The sequence below is a fragment of the Gekko japonicus genome, unplaced genomic scaffold, assembly GCF_001447785.1.
Source record: "Gekko japonicus isolate JY-2015 unplaced genomic scaffold, Gekko_japonicus_V1.1 scaffold2628, whole genome shotgun sequence".
Taxonomy (NCBI): Eukaryota; Metazoa; Chordata; class Lepidosauria; order Squamata; family Gekkonidae; genus Gekko; species Gekko japonicus.
The window spans coordinates 85,223-103,598 of record NW_015174353.1 but is presented as its reverse complement, the minus strand read 5'-3'; the positions used below and the strand labels follow the sequence as shown (position 1 = coordinate 103,598).

The 18,376-nt window shown below is 44.8% G+C and overlaps 1 protein-coding gene across 1 annotated transcript in view; it reads right to left on the bottom strand.

The window, feature by feature from the left end:
* Positions 1 to 18,376, bottom strand: part of NPC1 (Niemann-Pick disease, type C1) — a 44,051-nt gene that overhangs the window by 13,955 nt on the left and 11,720 nt on the right. The window contains exons 4-13 of the mRNA XM_015424326.1: positions 16,791 to 16,966; positions 15,390 to 15,557; positions 12,039 to 12,288; positions 10,363 to 10,439; positions 9,479 to 9,849; positions 7,998 to 8,224; positions 6,576 to 6,676; positions 4,001 to 4,103; positions 3,189 to 3,378; positions 2,778 to 2,960 (exon numbers count right to left, since the gene is read on the bottom strand). Of these exons, the coding sequence (XP_015279812.1) occupies positions 2,778 to 2,960; positions 3,189 to 3,378; positions 4,001 to 4,103; positions 6,576 to 6,676; positions 7,998 to 8,224; positions 9,479 to 9,849; positions 10,363 to 10,439; positions 12,039 to 12,288; positions 15,390 to 15,557; positions 16,791 to 16,966 (1,846 nt within the window). The remainder of the gene's footprint in view (positions 1 to 2,777; positions 2,961 to 3,188; positions 3,379 to 4,000; positions 4,104 to 6,575; positions 6,677 to 7,997; positions 8,225 to 9,478; positions 9,850 to 10,362; positions 10,440 to 12,038; positions 12,289 to 15,389; positions 15,558 to 16,790; positions 16,967 to 18,376) is intronic.

Below are 18,376 nucleotides of genomic sequence, written 5' to 3'. Positions count from 1 at the left end.
CCGTGCGCCTTGGTGTTTAGTCATGCCGGCCACATGACCACGGAAACGTCTTCGGACAGCGCTGGCTCTTCAGTTTTGAAACGAAGATGAGCACCGCAACCCTAGCATCGGATTTGACTGGCTTTCGAGCAAGGGAACCTTTACTTTTTAATAGATCAGCAGCCACTATGATAGAGAACTGCCTTTCTTCTTGACACAAGGCGTAATATCATCATCATCATGATATCTCTTATATAACAATTCTATTTTCGTCTGGCAACATTCAATGCGCTTCAAAATCAGTTGGGTGCCTCATATGCCACTCAGAAGGCACTGCCTGCATTGGCTGGCTCTGTTGCCTAAGTCCCGCCCACAGAAGTGGCCACCAGCATCTCGGACTCAGTGTGTTGGGAGCCAGCCAACTGGATGGACACTCCGGTGGGCGGAGGAGAAAGGGGGGGAGCGCAGAGAAAGGCCAGAAAAGCTAAGAAAACTGGTCACGAAAAAACGCGCATCCCTACGGGCTCCCTGCGGTCCTCATTTGCCCCACTGAAACCCTTTTGTTGAGAACGAAGGAAATCCCCCGGAAAATGCCACCCCTGCTGCAACAGTCTGACGCCAGGCATGTCTGGCCCAGCAGTGAGAAGCCCAGCATGTGTGACACAGCTGCCTGTGTGGCAGCCGGGTAGAGGGGCAGCATGCGGGGTACTCAGAAGCCGAGGGTTGGCCAGCCGAGTTGGTGATTTACCGGGAAGCGCACCAGACGAGCTCCATCTGGCCCGCCCTGTGGCTCCCAAGTCACATCACCATCCGCCCTCTGAGGTCGCTGGCCGGCCTGGGGGAGGCCGGCCCAGGCGGTGCAGAAGCCTCAGCGGGGGCCGGGCAACAGGTGCGCAACATCGTCTGTGAGGGAGCCAGAGACAGCGGTGGCGGCGCCTCAGCCCAGCCACTCTTTCGCTCCACTGTCTCCCTCATGCAGAGCCTTGGAGGAGGCCACTGCCTCTTCTCTCCTGGCTGAGCCACTGAGCTGGCCCCCAGTCCGCTTCAACAAGTGCTCCACACCACAGGGCGATGGCACAGAGGCGCCAGCGGACTCACAAGCAGCCGAGGAAGTGGCAGCAGGGTAGTGGCTGCTGCTGCACCAGGAGGGCGCCCCTCCGCCGCCTGCCGTCGTGCTCCGGCGAGGCCACTCTGCTGCTGCTCTGCGACACGCCCCACCACCACAAGGCCTCCCCACTGCAGAGGCGCCACCGTACCAACTGCCTCCTGCTGCCCAGCCCTGGCAGTGGCAACCAGGACATCGGCAGTGGCAGCGGAGGGGCGCTGCTCTACCCATCGCTGGCCCCGGAGGACGAAGGCCCTTCTTCTGGTGAGGGAAGGGCAGGGAGGGCCTGGGGCGGCTAACCCCTATCCCCGCCCTATTAAAGAACCGGCCCTGCGTCAGGCCATGGCGCTCGGTCAGAGCTCCCGGGGGCGGGGGGTTCGCCCGACTCCTGCAGCCTGCTGCGCCCTCCCAGGCCCTCCTCCTAGAGCTTGTTGCATTTCTTGCCGCAACGGGCCTTATTACTAGCCAATAATAATGACATTAATGTGAGTAAAAGAAATGGCTGGTAAATAGGCATCTATGTCTTCAGTTAACTTGGCAGAAAAGTTTTGTTAAATGAGAAGGAAATGTTAGGTTCCTCCCTCAGCCCTTCCAGACTATGCTGCAAAAGTATTTAATCCGACTTACCATCTTCTTATCTGTTCATTTTTGTGGGTTAACATCATGTCAGGATTATTGGCAGTGCTGTGATAGAACGAATCATGCAACGGCTTTTTTCAGCGGTTGAAAACAGATAAGGCGCACCAGCCTTTGCCAGATATTACTGCTTTGAAGGGATGCCTCATTACTATTCTTCTCACTGAGGCAGTGGCTGCTTTGCCAAGATGCCACTAAATGCAAGTCTTAAAACCAGAGACTCGCCAGTGTGGTATAATGGTTAGAGTGCTGGACTAGGATCTGGAAGACCCAGGTGGAAAGTCCCTGCCCTGCCATGGAAGAGACAACCACCTCTTCTCCCCACTCTGGGTGTCCTTGGGCTAGTCACATACTTTTAACCTAACCTATATCTATTCACAGGGTTGCTGAAAGGATAAAATGGAGAAGGACAGAATGCTGCTGTAAGGTTCTTTGGGTCCCCACAGGGAAGAAAAGTGGAATGAATGCATATATACATAATAAACAAACTGATTTTTAGCAAGCCAGATTCTACAAGCAGATAGCGGCCAAAACTTTCACTGAGCTCCGTCTCTAGTTCCAGCTCCTGCCAACCTAGCAGTTCGAAAGCAAGAAATTGCAAGTATATAAATAGGGACCACTTCGGTGGGAAGGTAACAGCGTTCCGGGCGCCTTGGTGTTTAGTCATGCCGGCCACATGACCACGGAAACGTCTTCGGACAGCGCTGGCTCTTCGGCTTTGAAACAGAGATGAGCACCGCAACCCTAGAGTCGGATTCGACTGGTTTTCGAATAAGGGAACCTTTACCTTTTACTCAGCAACTTATAAAAATTGCTTCAATAGGATCATTTTACAATAGTGCTGTGTTTTTGGCACCCCATTGGTCCAAGCAAGGTTCCCCAATTAAATGGAACACAGCAGAACCATAATAGCTTCCAGTGTTTGATTTGTCAGGTTGCAAGCACAAATCAGAGAAAGAATACCGGACTGAACTGAACAATGATCTCTCCCATTAAGGTTATTCACTGGCAGACTTTTATTTGGACTCAGTATATGTTCTAAAAATAACAGAAATACCTGAAAAGTCTGAACAATAATGAATAAGTTGTCTACGCCAACAGCCAGCACCAAAAACGGAATGACTTCAATCACAATCAGCGTTAATGGGACTCCAAAGTAGCTGAAGATTCCCAGAGAACATGCCACTGAACTCAGCACAATGATAACGCCTGCAATGCCTAAGGAGATTTTTGAATCCACCTAACAAAAGACGAAGCAAATCACAGCATTAATTGTACTTAAACTAGAACACGTATCCAAAAAAGGTTACATTTTGCAGGCTTACTAACCAGGGAAGTGCACTCTGATTCATGCCTTTGTGACTAATCCATGTATACAGATTTGGGAAAAATACTGATTAATCTGAAACATCTTCAGAAAAGTCTTAAGCATTAAGCACAATTCCACAACAAATGCAAAGAGCCATACCAAGAACCTTCTAGCACTCTTGATGTGCCCCAGAGCTATGGAGATGTACACGAACATGACGACATAGCTAATTAGAACAGTGTTGACATCACCATAGCTTTCCCGGTTTATTTCATCTTCAATGCTGCGTTCGGCAGAGAAGGAAATGGTCAAGTTTGAGTTGTTGTAGTTTTTCACAAAATGGAGGAACCTGAAATAAAAAGTCAAAGCTTTCTTAGAAAGCCAAAGCTCTTCCGAAACTACCCACACAGGCCAAAAGAACACACACTGCTCTCATATCACTTGTACAATGTGCTGTATTCTTCATAGAAACAAATGCTTGGTTGGGAACCAAGGGACTACTTTTTCATACCAAAGACAACATAGTTGTTTTGGAGGGTTTTTTTTTTGGGAGGGGGCAGGATACCTGATACTGACTCGTAGACATGATTCACACTTTTTAAAAAGAAATGTGACTAGACCATCTGCTAGTAACCTAACCCTGAAATATTTGCACAGAGGAGTGTGTGAGAACAGCTGTTAAATTGGAAACACTGAAAACGTATCTCAGATGACCCATCAGAATTTTTCTAACATAGTAGTATCTGAATTACACAAACAGACTCCCCTGTGCAAAAGTGATGCAATCACTGTACAACTGATCTGGCTTCGGCTGTGAGGGCGGGATACAAATCTGATAAATAAACAAACTTCTATTTCTCAAACCTACACACCCAAGTGGAGTTCAGTTACTAGCTGAGATCATCTTGTGATGGAAAACTATTCAGCAATACACAATATATTTCAAGTTGGCCTTTTTAAAAAAGACTTACTCCTTTTCCCAAGCCAGAGCTTTCATCAGTTTGCCTGTGTCATTGTAAAAATTCTTAACAGGAAATGTAATCACAAGGGCTGTGGCATTATTGTAGTTGTCACCTATGCACAGAAAGGCAAAAGATGCACATAAAAGTAATTCTGAAGGGATGGCACATATGCATTAAAAGCATACTCTAGGAAGTTAAAATCCCCCCCCCTCCGACAGCATTATTTAAAGCCTCTCCCACCTTTGTTGTATGCTGTCTCACTGACTGCAACTCAGCATCACCTACTACCATGAGAGAACTGCTGGGCGCTAACCTAAGTCTATTTAAATGGCTATAAATCCAACTGATCTAGTCCTAGGCGAACAAATGCCACCCATTACTTGCCTGCCCATTACACTTCCCTCCCCCACACACTAGACTGCACTGTTCCTTAACAACTCAGGCACGGAAACTAGAACAGGAGTCCACAAACTTTTTGAGCCTGAGGGCACCTTTGTAGTTCTGACACAGGGTGGTGGGCACAACCACAAAATGGCTCCCACAATAGGCAAAACCAAACACAAAATGTCAAGGTCATACGTAGTAGCTCTAACAGTAACTCTTCAACATTTCGGGCAGAAGCTCTTGTGGCGTATATATTGTATACATTACAATGGAATAGTCTGTTCCACCTTTCATATTTGCGTGTGTTGGTTTTGTCTCCTGGGGTGGAGTCCCTGCTCCTTAGCCCTGTTGGTCAGTTAGAATTGTAAATGGCACGATCGCCCTTGTCCTGAAATCTGTTGTTCCTATCCTTGTATCTTCTTGCTAATAAATGGATGTGGTTTTGAATGCACCTGTCTCTTCTGCGTGAACCCAAGAGCAGGAGCCTGCGGGAGGTCCCTATTCCTGATTTGCAAACAAAAGGGAACATCACAACTGTTTTAACATGATGCCTTTTAAAATGAACTTATTGTTTAAGCATATTTTCCTGCATACACACAGCTTGCCTCCAGTCATGCAGTGAAGATCCTTATGCTGTGGTAGCAGATACTGTCAAAGTAACTTTTTAAAAATATGCACAACTGATCAGATCTCCAATGGTCAAATCAGAAGCCCTGCTGGGCAAAAACCCAACTTGGTGCTGCTCAATTTCTAAAAACACTGGTAGGCACCATGAAGGGTGTTAGCAGGCACCACCCTGGGGGCACCTGAACTAGAGCTTCTAAAACAACTTTGCTCCCCTACCTCACCTCAACACATAAATATTCTTAATGTTGCCACAGCTTCTAATTCAGTATATGGAATTGTAGACTCCAACTATTCAGTGCTGTTTTAAAGAATATCCTCTCTAAGCAAGCTTTATATAAAAAAACATTTAAACAATTAGAATAAGAATACTAGTTTATACTCTATTTTCAATAAAATAAATGGACAACTGTCCATCAAAAGAGATTTCATAAGAACATAAGAGACGCCAATGCTGGATCAGGCCAAAGGCCCATCCAGCCCAACACTCTGTATCACACAGTGGCCAGAAATACCAGTGCCATCAGGAGGTCCACCAGTGGGGCCAGGACATTAGAAGCCCTCCCACTGTTGACCCCCCCAAGCACCAAGAAGACAGAGCATCACTTGCCCCAGAGTCCCTACCTATACCTTGTGGCTAATAGCCACTGGTGGACCTCTGCGCCATATGCTTATCTAATTCCCTTTTGAAGCAGTCCATGCTTGTAGACGCCACCACTTCCTGTGGCAGTGAATTCCATGTGTTAATCACTCTTTGGGTGAAGAAGTTCTTCCTTTTATCTGTTCTAACCCGACCGCTCAGCAATTTCATGGAGTGCCCACGAGTTCTTGTATTGTGAGAAAGGGAGAAAAGTATCTCTTTCTTTACCTGCTCTTTCCCATGCATAATCTTATAAACCTCGATCATGTCACCCCTCAGTCGTCTTTTCTCCAAGCTAAAGAGCCCTAAGCGCTTTAACCTTTCCTCATAGGGAAAGTGTTCGAACCCTTTTATCATTCGAGTTGCCCTTTTCTGCACTTTTTCCAAAGCTATAATATCCTTTTTAAGGTGTGGTGACCAGAACTGCACACAGTATTCCAAATGAGGTCGCACCATTGATTTATATAGTGTATTTGACTATATAATTCCCCCTCCAAATTATTATATCTAATGAGCTCTGTGTGAACCATAAACACTGGAGAGGCTATAATGGCACCATACAGCAGTACAGCACTTCTGGCTTCCACTACGTGGCTAGATTTCTTAAAGTCACCATCCTGCATTTTTCATCTGGTTTACAATCAAGTCTTGCTAATCCTGTTGGCCAAGTAATTACCAGTTTCTCCGTCCTGCTCACCATATGATGCCCTCCCACACAGTAAGACAACGTGCTAGGCAGGTCCTCCTACCAACCTGGGATGCTAAGTGTTTCACAGCTTATGTTGTACAGGCTAGAAGCTAAATATTGTAAAAGCTGTGTTGTACTGTTCAGATTACAAGAAATGACTTTGCAAGCTTAAAATTCATTTTACTTTCAATTCCCCCTCAAAAGGAATTATCAGGATTTCCAAAGTCATTTCAGCACATGATGCTTACCATCATATCCACCCAACACCAGCCATGGAAATACAGGTCCACCGAATGTTGCCAAGCATGGATCATGAAGTGGGGTTGTATCATTCAGAGATGCTGGAGCCCTGTAAAATTAATCAAAAATGCTGCAAATGATCCAAGGGGCAGGGGCAGTACAGAAAAAAGTAGAACAGAATGCACATTACATATTAAATTGTTACAGATTAAATTGTATCAGATTTCATATCCAACACAAGAATGCACTGATAGCATGCTGTGTAATAACTTAGTAAAGGTAAAGATTCCCTTGCTCGAAAGCCAGTCGAGTCCGACTCTAGGGTTGCGGTGCTCATCTCCGTTTCAAAGTCAAAGAGCCAACGGCTGTCCGAAGACGTTTCCGTGGTCATGTGGCCGGTATGACTAAACACCAAGGCGCATGGAACGCTGTTACCTTCCCACCGAAGTGGTACCTATTTATCTACTTGCAATTTCTTGCTTTTGAACTGCTAGGTTGGCAGGAGCTGGAACTAGAGACGGGAGCTCACTCCGTCATGCGGCAACCCGGGTCTCGAACTGCTGAACTACTGACCTTCCACAGCCTGCAGTTCAGCGTCTTAACCACTTGAGCCACCGCAGCTCAGCCCTAACAGCTACCCAAGAATTGCTTCTTGCAGTTAGCACATAGAAGTTACTCAGCAATTCTGTCAAGGCTTTCAGAACTTTCTGTTCATTAAATATTCAGAACATACTTTTCATTCGACTTCTCCTTGACTCTGTGTGCCTTGCTTTATTGCTTAACACCTCAATCCTAAGTATACTCTGATGAGAAATTTCCACTGAAACCAGCAGAAGTCTTCCTCCTAAGCAAGTGAATTTAGTAGTGAGGTATAAAAGTAAGGTAAAGGTAAAGGCTCCCTTGCTCGAAAGCCAGTCGAGTCCGAAGAGCCAGCGCTGTCCAAAGACGTTTCCGTGGTCATGTGGCCGGCATGACTAAACACCGAGGCGCACGGAACGCTGTTCCCTTCTCACCGAAGTGGTACCTATTTATCTACTTGCAATTTCTTGCTTTCGAACTGCTAGGTTGGCAGGAGCTGGAACTAGAGACGGGAGCTCACTCCGTCTTGCGGCACCCGGGTCTCGAACTGCTGAACTACTGACCTTCCACAGCCTGCGGGTCAGCGTCTTAACCACTTGAGCCACCGCAGCTCCTATAAAAGTAAAAAAAAACCCCAAAACAAAAAAAAACCTTCCAAGCATAGACATTCTCTTTATGAGTTCAGCTTTAATACACTGAAACACCAGTAAACCGAGAGTCACTGCAAGTCATTCCTGGACAGAAAACTAATGACAAAAAGAAAGTGAACGCCAGCCTGTCAAGCCAAGACAGAAAGGCAGTTTTTAAACCTAGCCTACTGTTAGAAGGGGTGAGGGATTCCCTCTACTTACTGGACACAGTACAGGAAGTGAGAGTGGTAATCTGCGTAGACAAAAAAGGAGTCACCGTCTGAATGATCAAGGACAGAATGACTGTTCTGGAAATAGTTGAGTACACTCAGGATGGTACAGTTGTTGTTGTAGGGGGAAAGAGGGGCCAGGCAAATGTCCTTCAGCATTACGGTGTCATTGTTATAATAAGCAGTTATATCTTCAATAGCATCCTGCAAATCTAGCACCTGGAAATATGAGAAAGCAAAACACCGAAATGGCATTTAGTAAAATACAAGAGAATTTTCCCTATGTTCATGCATTAAACAGTCTTTTATACAGTATTTTGACAAAAACCACGAAACAAAATGTGTCATTTAATTAAAAAATTCTCTCTTGGTGATAACAGAGGCTTCACAGTATTAATTAGAAAAAAGTCAGAAAGATAGTAATGAATGCTGTAACATCACGTACTCATAAAGCTTAATAAGCCAGTCTTTAACTGTCTATATTAGAAGCAAACAGTTATCTAATGATATATCTAATCTGTACCCAGCCCGTGATCAAAAACCCCACACACTAGGGCCAGGTACCCAGTAGTAAAATGTTTTGTACAAACTTGAGACAAACCCTGACACTGTGCCACACAATCTCAGCTGCCCTTCTGAGGGCTGCTTAGAAACCCCATAAACACAAAGAGCCAAAGAAAGCAGAAGCAGCTGCAAGGTGCCACTGCTGGGTGCACAAGGAGGCGGTCCCACTGTAACACTAGAGGTGATGGGGGGAGGGGAAGGAGGTGGCAGGAAGGGTGACAAGAGTCATCACTGGGTGAGTCAGGCAGGTGAACAAGGCTGTGCTGTGAGCAACCAGACAGGCAGGTGTGGCAGTGACTGGAGAAGCAATGAGGAAGGTGCCACTGCTAGGTGAACCCAGGAAGGGACAGAAGAGGCAAGGGGGCAGGTAAAGGAAGAGAAATAAGTGGGGAGGGAAAGGGCCAGAGGGAAAAGGCCAGTGGGAGACAGGAGAAATCAAAGAGGGAAATGTGGGGAACACAGAGTAAACAAGGTAAATTACAATCCCACCCTCCCCCATGCATGTCTTATGGGCCCCCACTTATTGAATTCTATATTACAAATTAGCATGCCGCCATTGTGAATGCTAGATTAGGTGCATCATGATTTCCTGGAGCAATCCTAAATCAAAGTGTGTATAGTTAACCTAGTGCTCCAATAGAACAGCAAGCCTCACAGAGCCACAACAATGATGGTAAATACCAGAGCAGATTCTGCAAGGGTGCACAAATCTGACTACCCTTTTTTGGCAAGCACCTAACCTGAAATAGTCGAGGGCTTGATGGAAGGACTTCAGCCACAGTGGGATTTTCCTGGTTTCTTTATCAGGAATTGCTAATAACGTCCCAAAGACAAGGAAAACCTGCACTCAGCTATCCAGGCCTTACATGTACACCTACTGCACATGCAGAGGGCCAAGTTCTGTATTACCTGATGTAAGATCTCTTTGGTAAGGGGTGGCCCAAAGGGAACATCTGCTCCTGATGGGTACGGCGAGTAGATCTCCGGCTTGGTATTTGGAGCTTGAATAATAAGTTGCTCAGTACGGAAGAAAGGTCCAAAGTGAGTGTCAAAATACTCCTTCTCTTTACGAGCTTGACTACGGGGTGATGACCAGAGATCTATGGGGTTTGTAGTTACTTTCACAAACATCAGGCCTGAGGAGCACATGGCAATAATAACCAGGGAGAAGACAATAACAGGCCTGGGATTTCGGACACAGAAAGCTCCCCATGATGTGAATGTGACTCTTAACGCATTCTCAAACTTCTCACCAAGCCTTTCACACCAAGAAGCATCACCTGCAAGAATATACAAGGTAAATGACATTGCTCTCATTCCACAACATGACTATCTAAGTAACATTTAAAAAGCTAAGTGCTTTGGTTGACTGTAATATAGATGCAAAAGCATAAAACTGAGGTGACAGCCAATATATTGCTATTCTCAGTTTCACCTAAAACAGAACATGATCCAACTATTCTGTGCTTTCTGGTCTGTGCACATATCCCCCCCCCCCCAAGACAGCACAGCAAATTGGGACACAACGAGGCTGAAGATACCCCTGAAGGCCAAGATACATTTAAAAGCCAATCATGTTATACGATTAGGTTCATTTTCAGCTAATGAAAGTGGAGGGAAGTAAACTGATGTAGAAGCTGGCAATACGAAACAATATGCCAAAAATACTGACCTAGTATATAACCACAAAACAATAAAGAGTAATTTTAGCAATGGTGTTATGATTGCCATTGTAAAGGGAGAAAAACCAAACGACACTTAGTCAAACTCTATCATTACTGTCTAGTACCTACCAGTATTCTGGTGTGAATTAACAGAATAAGCAATGTTGCTGTCAATAGGTGTGTACTCAGAAACAAAGTGCCTCTTCCTGCAAAGGAAAGCACACAGTATATCACTTAGATCATTCTTCTGTTTTGATTAAAGACATGCCAGACCAAGAAGAACATAGACAGAGATCGTCAACACCTAATGTAAGAGTTGTAAAACTAAACCTCTTAGGCCCCAATGGCTTGCATTCAGACCAACACTCTCTCTTCAGATGTAGTCCAGTACACAACTCATGAACTGAATACACAACCTCTTCCTATAGGCACAAGAATGTGTAGTTGTGATGATAGAGCAGCATGTTTTGGAAACCAAGTCTGCACTGATACACAGTGTATTAATTTCAATACTCTTGCACAAATAGGTTGTATACCAGGCAAGTAGGTTTGCACTGATACTTTCTTATGGAATACAACATCCAGACCAGACCATTTCAGTGGCAAAACCGGCCACATCTAATGTCTGTAGATGTTCCCCAGCATAGCACCATTAAGTGGATACCTTTTTACAGTCTCCTTGCCTGAATATTTCTTCTCTATGACTGATGTGTTCCTCCCTATCCTTCCACTAATTCAGTTATTTACTCTTCCTCTTTAGGGGTAACCATACCTTGCATATAACAGAAAACTACGTTTAGCTGTAAAGACTAACTAAATTAGAAGGGGGAAACCATGAACCTGGGGTCAAGATACCAAACCATGGTTTGGTATATTGTATGTGAACTGACCCAACTGACTCCAAGCTTCTCTAAAAGCACCCTAGTTTAAAATACTACTACAACAACTAAATTTTAACTTGTTGGAACTAAATGTTTGTCACTAAATTTTTAAGCAGTCTTACCTGTCTTAATGACAATTCTCTGCTGTTGCAAGACTGGCCTTTTAAAAGGCTTCCGCAGTCAAACACATGACCATCAGATACATCAAAATTAGTTTACACTGACAATATTTGGTGTGCAGCATTTCAAACAACAGCTTTATTGTACCCAGCTATGATGATGCAACTGTGCTTAAGCACAGACAACGTTTCTAAGGGACATCAGTCATAAATTTAAAAAGCAACTCTGAAAACTACATTTTATGGAGAATGTGTCCCCCCTGGCCTGGTGTTTGCTTGTTTTTAAAAAATTAGGGACAAAAATAGCTACAAATAAATGTTCCTAAGAGAGTTCTTGTTCATCATCATATTCTTCTGCCACCTTTTGTATTTTTGAATCATACAAAGCTCTACAGCTGAAGCGAAACAAGGCATTGCTCACACTAACCATTCCTAAGCTTTGCCTATCCAAATTTCCCCCACTTCAACCAAATTACTTTAAGGTAGCCAACTCATCACACTGCATGGGCTCTCCATCATAGATATCACTATAAACTAATGAATGAACATGGAAAGTTATGCATATGGTTACTATGATATCCTGAACCTATACATTTTAAAACACTTTAAGCAACATGCACTGACAATGGGTATTTAACCGAAAAACACTATAAACAGAACTACTGAAATTCTCAATAAAGGTGCATTTTGTAAACATTCATCAAACAGCTTGTGTACATGCCATTTAACCTTATATTAATGAAAGCACAATGAATTTTTCAGTGTCAAGACTTTGTACATTATATATAAAAGGGTGGCTATTCACCTGTAACACCAGACTCCCAAAACCACTGCAAAAAACACAAGTAAAAATCCCATGTAGGAGATCCACATGATGACATACATAGCATCCAAACCAAGCAAAAGCCATGGTGCGGGAGGTGGAGGGGGCTTTGGTTTGGGACCACAGACAGCAGAACAGTCCTGACAGCTGCACGGCCCTGTAGAGTCATCCACAGACTCGTTGCAGCCTTTGGTGGCATTATTCATAGGAGTCATTCCATGGATGGAAACATCTGAACAAAATACATTAAATACAAAAACAAAAAGGTACAATATGCCACTGAGTCTGCACATACAACCTATGACTTAAAAGTGACACAAACAGCCGTTTGGCATCTTTGTCTCTTAGTATTAGTAAGCCATCAGAAGAATTCCACAGCTCACTCATACTAAGTTTACTGAAGCACTGGTAATGTAAGATGCTTACTAATCTCAATACATTAGAAAACCTGCAGAAAACTGCTCAGAATTACATAAAACCATTTTTTGTAACAAGTTACCCTCTCCGACACACATAGAGCACTATGATCACAATGCTGAACTTCCATGGCCATCAGAGGTTGAATTTTAAGTCTGTCCTTACCGCCCCTTCCCCAAAAAAGAGCAAGGCAGCAGCTTTGGAGGTGTTGTAGCATAGGTCTACACTCAAAGGTACAAGCCTCCTCTGCAGCTCACCTTTAGTTGGATTCAGCAGTATTCCAACTACCTTGACAGGCACGATCTAGCCATGGTTATCCACACCCTGGTCACACCCAGTTAAATTAATACACTCTACATGAGGCTGCCTTTGAAGGCAGCTCAGAAGTCTCACCTTGTGCAAAGAACACCAGTGAGATTACTTCGTGGTATGGATTACAGGGAATGTGTCTTGTCTGTATGAAAAGGCCTATACTGGCTACTAATTATTTCCAGGCACAGTTTAAAATGGTTGGACCAGGTTATTTGAAGGAACAGCTACTCCCACATGAGCCTGTCCATCAGTTAAGGCCCTGGCTGTCTGCACTCTCACCTGGAGAGGAGAGCTGAGCAAGCACCAGCAACGGGGCCTTTTCAGTTTCGGTGCCTCAGTTGTTGAGCTCCTTCCCCCAGAGACTCACCTAGCATGAAAAGGAGTGCCTTTTCTTCCCCCCCCCCCATGCCTTTTGAGGATTCCCCACACATTCTCTCCTGCCCTCATACATAACTGTTTCCTGAATATTTTTATGGTAGCCCTTGGTTATGATGCAGTACTATATATTGTTAGAGCATTTAATTATATTATTTTATACCATACTCTGGTTGTGGATTGGGGGGGGGATATATTTCTGGTCCTAGTCCTTGTTTAATTACTAATGCTGTATTTTAGCTGATATATACTTGACTAAGGGAAGCCACTTGAGAAGTGGCAAGGAGTTAGGCTTGCCAAGTCCCCCCGAAGGGCAGGGAAACCCCTGCCCCAGAGGCCCGTTCCCCGCTGCCGGCGGATCGGGCCCCGGGGGGAACCCCACCCCCAAAGCATGGGACGTGCCCGGTGTCAGCACGTCACCCGGAAGAGACCCAGCGACGCCGGGCACGCCGGGGGCGGGGCCGCAGTCATCCGAGGGAAAACTTTTATGTTTTTCCCTCGGATGACTACAGCCCCGCCCCCGGCGCGCCCGACACGGCCGCATCACTTCCGCTCCTGGAGCAAGCCGGGAGTCCCCCGCTGCGGCTTAAGGTAGGACTTGGCAACTCTACAAGGAGTACAGGGTGTAAAGGTTTAAAAGCAGCCACATTTTCACATCACTTCAGATTCTTTCAGCTGCAGAGTCTATGAATTTTAAATAGATCAAAACACTGGCCTTACTGTGAGGGCTTCTCATCAGTGCAATGGAATGTATCCAGAAATGGGTTAGGCCCCCTACTTGCTCTGCATGAAGGGCTATGCAAAAAAGTTTTGGGTTTTTTTGCAGTGCTCCCACATCTGGCTAGGGGATGAGCCCAAGTTCATGCTTGCCACAGTAAACCGAAAATCTGACCTGGGACTTAAGGTGCCATCCATTCTGGATGGAGTTCCTGTCCCTTTGAAGCAGCAAGGTCCATAGTTTGGGTGTGCTCTTGGCCCAGGCCATCTGTTGGATATGCAGGTGGCAGCTGTGGCCAGAGAATGCCCTTTGCCAACTTTGACTGGTTAACCAGCTGCAGCCCTTCCTGGGGAGAAAAGATCTGGCCACTGTGGCGCATGCCCTGGTTACATCTCATACAGATTACTGCAATGCACTCTATGTGGAGCTGCCCTTGTGAAGAGGTTCGTAAACTCAAACGGGTGCAGCGCATTGCAGCCAGGATGCTGATCAGAGTGGGTCATTGGGGCCTGATCAGTCTTTGCCCTTCCACACTGGCTCCCAAACTGTTTCCAGGCACAAGCCAAGGTGCTCATGTTGACCTTTAAAACCCTTCATTGCTTGGAAGTGGAATACCTGATGGACAGCCTACTCCCTTACGAACCTACTCAACTGCTATCTTCCCAGGCCCTGCCTTCTGAAACTAGGTGGGTGGCAGTCTCATGGCACCAAACCTTGGGAATTCTCTCCGCAGAGAGATTCACGTGTCCCCTCCCACTGCTGCTTACCACCAGCGGATAAAGGATTTCTTGTTTTGTCTGGTATTCTCTCGGTAATCCTTCCTTCCTCCCATTCTGATGTATTTTTTATTGTACTATACGTTTATTTTAATGTTACTTTAACTGTTTGAATGATGTGTTTTTGTTTGGTTTTAATGTTTTTAAGATACATTTTTATTAAATATATTTTTAATCTGTGAGCCACTTTGGTGGCCCTGATGATGGCAAAAGAGAGTTATATTACTTTTGTAAATAAATAAATATATATAAATGGTGTTCTTGTTCAGCTAGATAAAGCTGAAATCCATTAATGAACAATTTCAACCAGTGATTGATCATACCTGTGCTATTATTTCAACTGGAATTCCCCAACTTGAGCTCTTGAAATGGAAGTAGCAGGATAAAATGGAGTTATAACTAGCACTTCCCTCAGTTTTTTTAATCTTTTGTAGTTTTGAAACACATCATTTATAGATGGCGATTAAGAATGTAATAAACTTTCCCACAGAATACTAAACAATTGCTAGGCTGAAGTTAAAAAGAAACACAAAAGTAATTCTAAAGTAACTATTCTGCTGCCTGCACTTCTAAATTAGCCAGATTAATGTAACTGCAAAAGATAAAGCCAAATATTTTCGTATGTTTTACAACAGCAGCTTAATCACTTATGCATGTAATATAAAGCTGCTACTAACCATCTTGCTAACTACAGTTCGGTAAGGAAAAGTATCTTAAAACATTTGTATTTCTTACCTGAAAAAACTGCAATGATGTTGAATGGAGCCTGACCATTATCCTTGCTGAACATATACTGAATCCAATTGGTTGCATTGCATTCTTTAACATCTCTCCCACACAACAGTCCTAATGCTTTAACATTGCTTGATGGAGCTTCCACATCTTTACAGGCATTATACATAGCTAGAAGTGTGGATGAGAAAGAAAATATTGCCAATATTGAAAGATACAAATGGAATGTTGTAAGTTGTCTACGAGAATAAAATACCTCTAAGTTTATAACAAGACTCATGGACATAATGGAAACTGTAGAATTAACCATAACCAATGGCAAATATCCCTCTTATCAATGTTATGAATAGAAGTGAAAGAGGCCCTGTCTCCCTCTGCACAGTTTTGCTGAAGCGACAAAACATCATGTTTTGTCTTTTGGAGAAGGCAGAACAAAGGGAGACATCCAGGGTGGCAGACACCTCACTCAAGGGACAGGAAATAAGGGTGAAATTGCCAATCTGTGGCTGTGGTCAAGAAACCAAGTGAAGTACAAGTAAATTGCAGCAAGGCTCTGGTTCTCCAGTCTGTGGTGAGCAAGGACACTGCACAGCAGGAAAGTTATGCAACAGGACTGTTATTTGAAGCAGCTGTAGCCCAGCTGCTGCCTCAGGCAAGGAAGAAAATACCAGATCAGTTGTCAGAGTGGGCAAGGCACCACTGCATGACTCCCAAAGCCTGGAGCCATTGGGGGGGGAATAGGAAGGACACACAATTCCCATGAGAGGGAAGGGTCTAATTTTTGCCCAAGTAAAGGTCTCCTAAATCAGTCTCATAAATAGAACTAGTGACTGATCCCCATTAGCCAGCAAGATGATTACTTTCAGGGCTTTTTTTGTAGAAAAAGCCCAGCAGGAACTCATTAGCATAATAGGCCACACCCAACAGCAGAAACTCATTAGCCTATTAGGCCACAGCCCTGACAGCACAGCTCATTAGCATATTAGGCCACACACCCATGTTACCAGAAGTGTGGTCATCCAGCCACGCCCACCTTTTGCATCTTATTCTGTTGACCTTGTTTGTGGTCAAAACCCAGGGCTTTTTTTGTAGCAGGGACTCCTTTGCATGTTAGGCCACACACCCCTAATGTAGCCAATTCTAATGCGTTTCTGCTCTTGGGTGTGGCCTATTATGCTAATGAGTTCCTGCAGGGCGTGGCCAACTTGGAAGCCAGCCGGAACTCCGTTCCTGTGTGTTCCTGCCCCAAAATAGCCCTGATTACTTTTAATGTTTTCCCACCCCAGTCAATCACTTATGGCCTGCAGATGTACCACCCAGCCATTTATACATGTATATGTAGAAAAATAATCACTTTTTATAAATTAAGGGAGTAAACAATAAATATCTGATTGGCTAGCTTACAATTAGCAAATGTTTTTCCAATGTAATACTGCAGCTCTGTGATGCTGGTTTTGTTCTCTTTGCTAACAGGATCATAATATGGAAGCGTTTGTGTGACATTTAGAAACTTGGACTGATGAGGACCGCAGGTTAGCTCACAGAACAGATTTACGAAGTTATAAAAACATGATGGACACCTGAAAAGAGACAGGCAACATCAGAATACATACAGTATATGGAATAATATACAACAAATATTTATCAATATATTTAATTCTCAATCTGTCCCCATCTGTGACTACTTAAATTTGCGGACTGGGGCCAGGTGGAAGGAAAGGGGACTTTTGTTTTGCAAGCTTGGGGAATATCTCAGGTTTGCAGAAAAATCTGTTAAATTTAACAACATGGGGGGCATAAAACCCACAAACACAGGAACAAGTTGCCTGCACCGTTGTGGCCAGGGGGGGGGGGGGGGGGGGGACACCACACAGCCCTATGCACCCTAATGCAGTTCACCCCACCTTTTCTCTGGGGAATGATGGGCCAGGAGAAGCAGCAAGACCTACCCCCAATGAAGTGGTGGCACTGCAGGCAGGTGAGGAGAAACAGGAGCCTTTGCTGCCTTGCCTTCAGCCAAATGGATGGGTGGGCAGGCATTGCTATTGCCACCTGAACTGCCTCTGCATAAGCCACTGCCAGCTGGCTCACCTACCCACTCACTCACTCCTGGCAGTGGAGGGTGCAATGTGGGCTGGTGAGGAAGGAGCCACTGCCCCACTATTTCTTAAGTCAGGTAGAAAGGCAAGGGGGGGAAGTAGGAGCCCTGCCCTCCTCTCCTCTACTGAGGTGGTACAGCAGCAGTCAGCCAGGGAGCTGCTGCTACTCCCTCACTGGCAGGTGGGGAGAAGGACAGACAGGTGGGCAGGAGGATGAGTAGGAGCTAATGCCACTGCCCTCCCCCATAACTGCTGTGTAAGCTGCAGAGGGGAGGCAATGTGGCTGGGAAGGAAGGAGCTGCTAATGCTGCTCCCCTACCACCTGCACCTGGAAGGTGGGCGCGCCTGGTGGGTTGGCAGATAGGGGAGGCAGACTGCCTGGCAAGTGCCTTACCCAGCAATCAAGAAGAAAGAGTAGGAAGAGATTCCCCCTGCCCCCACAAGTCTTGCAGGTTCCAACTTGGATACACCTGAGAAACCTGTGATTGTACTGGCTCTATTCTGCATGATTTCAATTATCAAACGATGTGTGGATTGGTATCTGAGATATTCCTTGAGAGAACAGTGAATAACGTTAAATTTATTTATTTTCGACATTTATTTATGTCATTTATAGTCCGCATTTCTCACTTGGTCTCTGGATGGATTACACAGTGTGAGTCAATACAATCAACAGGGTGGAGTATTCAATAATCTAAAAACAGAACTGAAGCAAGACCTAAGTCTTCACATGATACATTAAATGATGCAAAAATTACATAGTAGGACCCTTGTTTCAGCAAGCTAAACACAGAAGTATAGACCATAGTCCTTAAATTATGTAATTTTATTAAACATTTACTCTGTTGCCTGCATAGAAAAGCCCTCTTGAATAATTCGGTTTTGCATAGT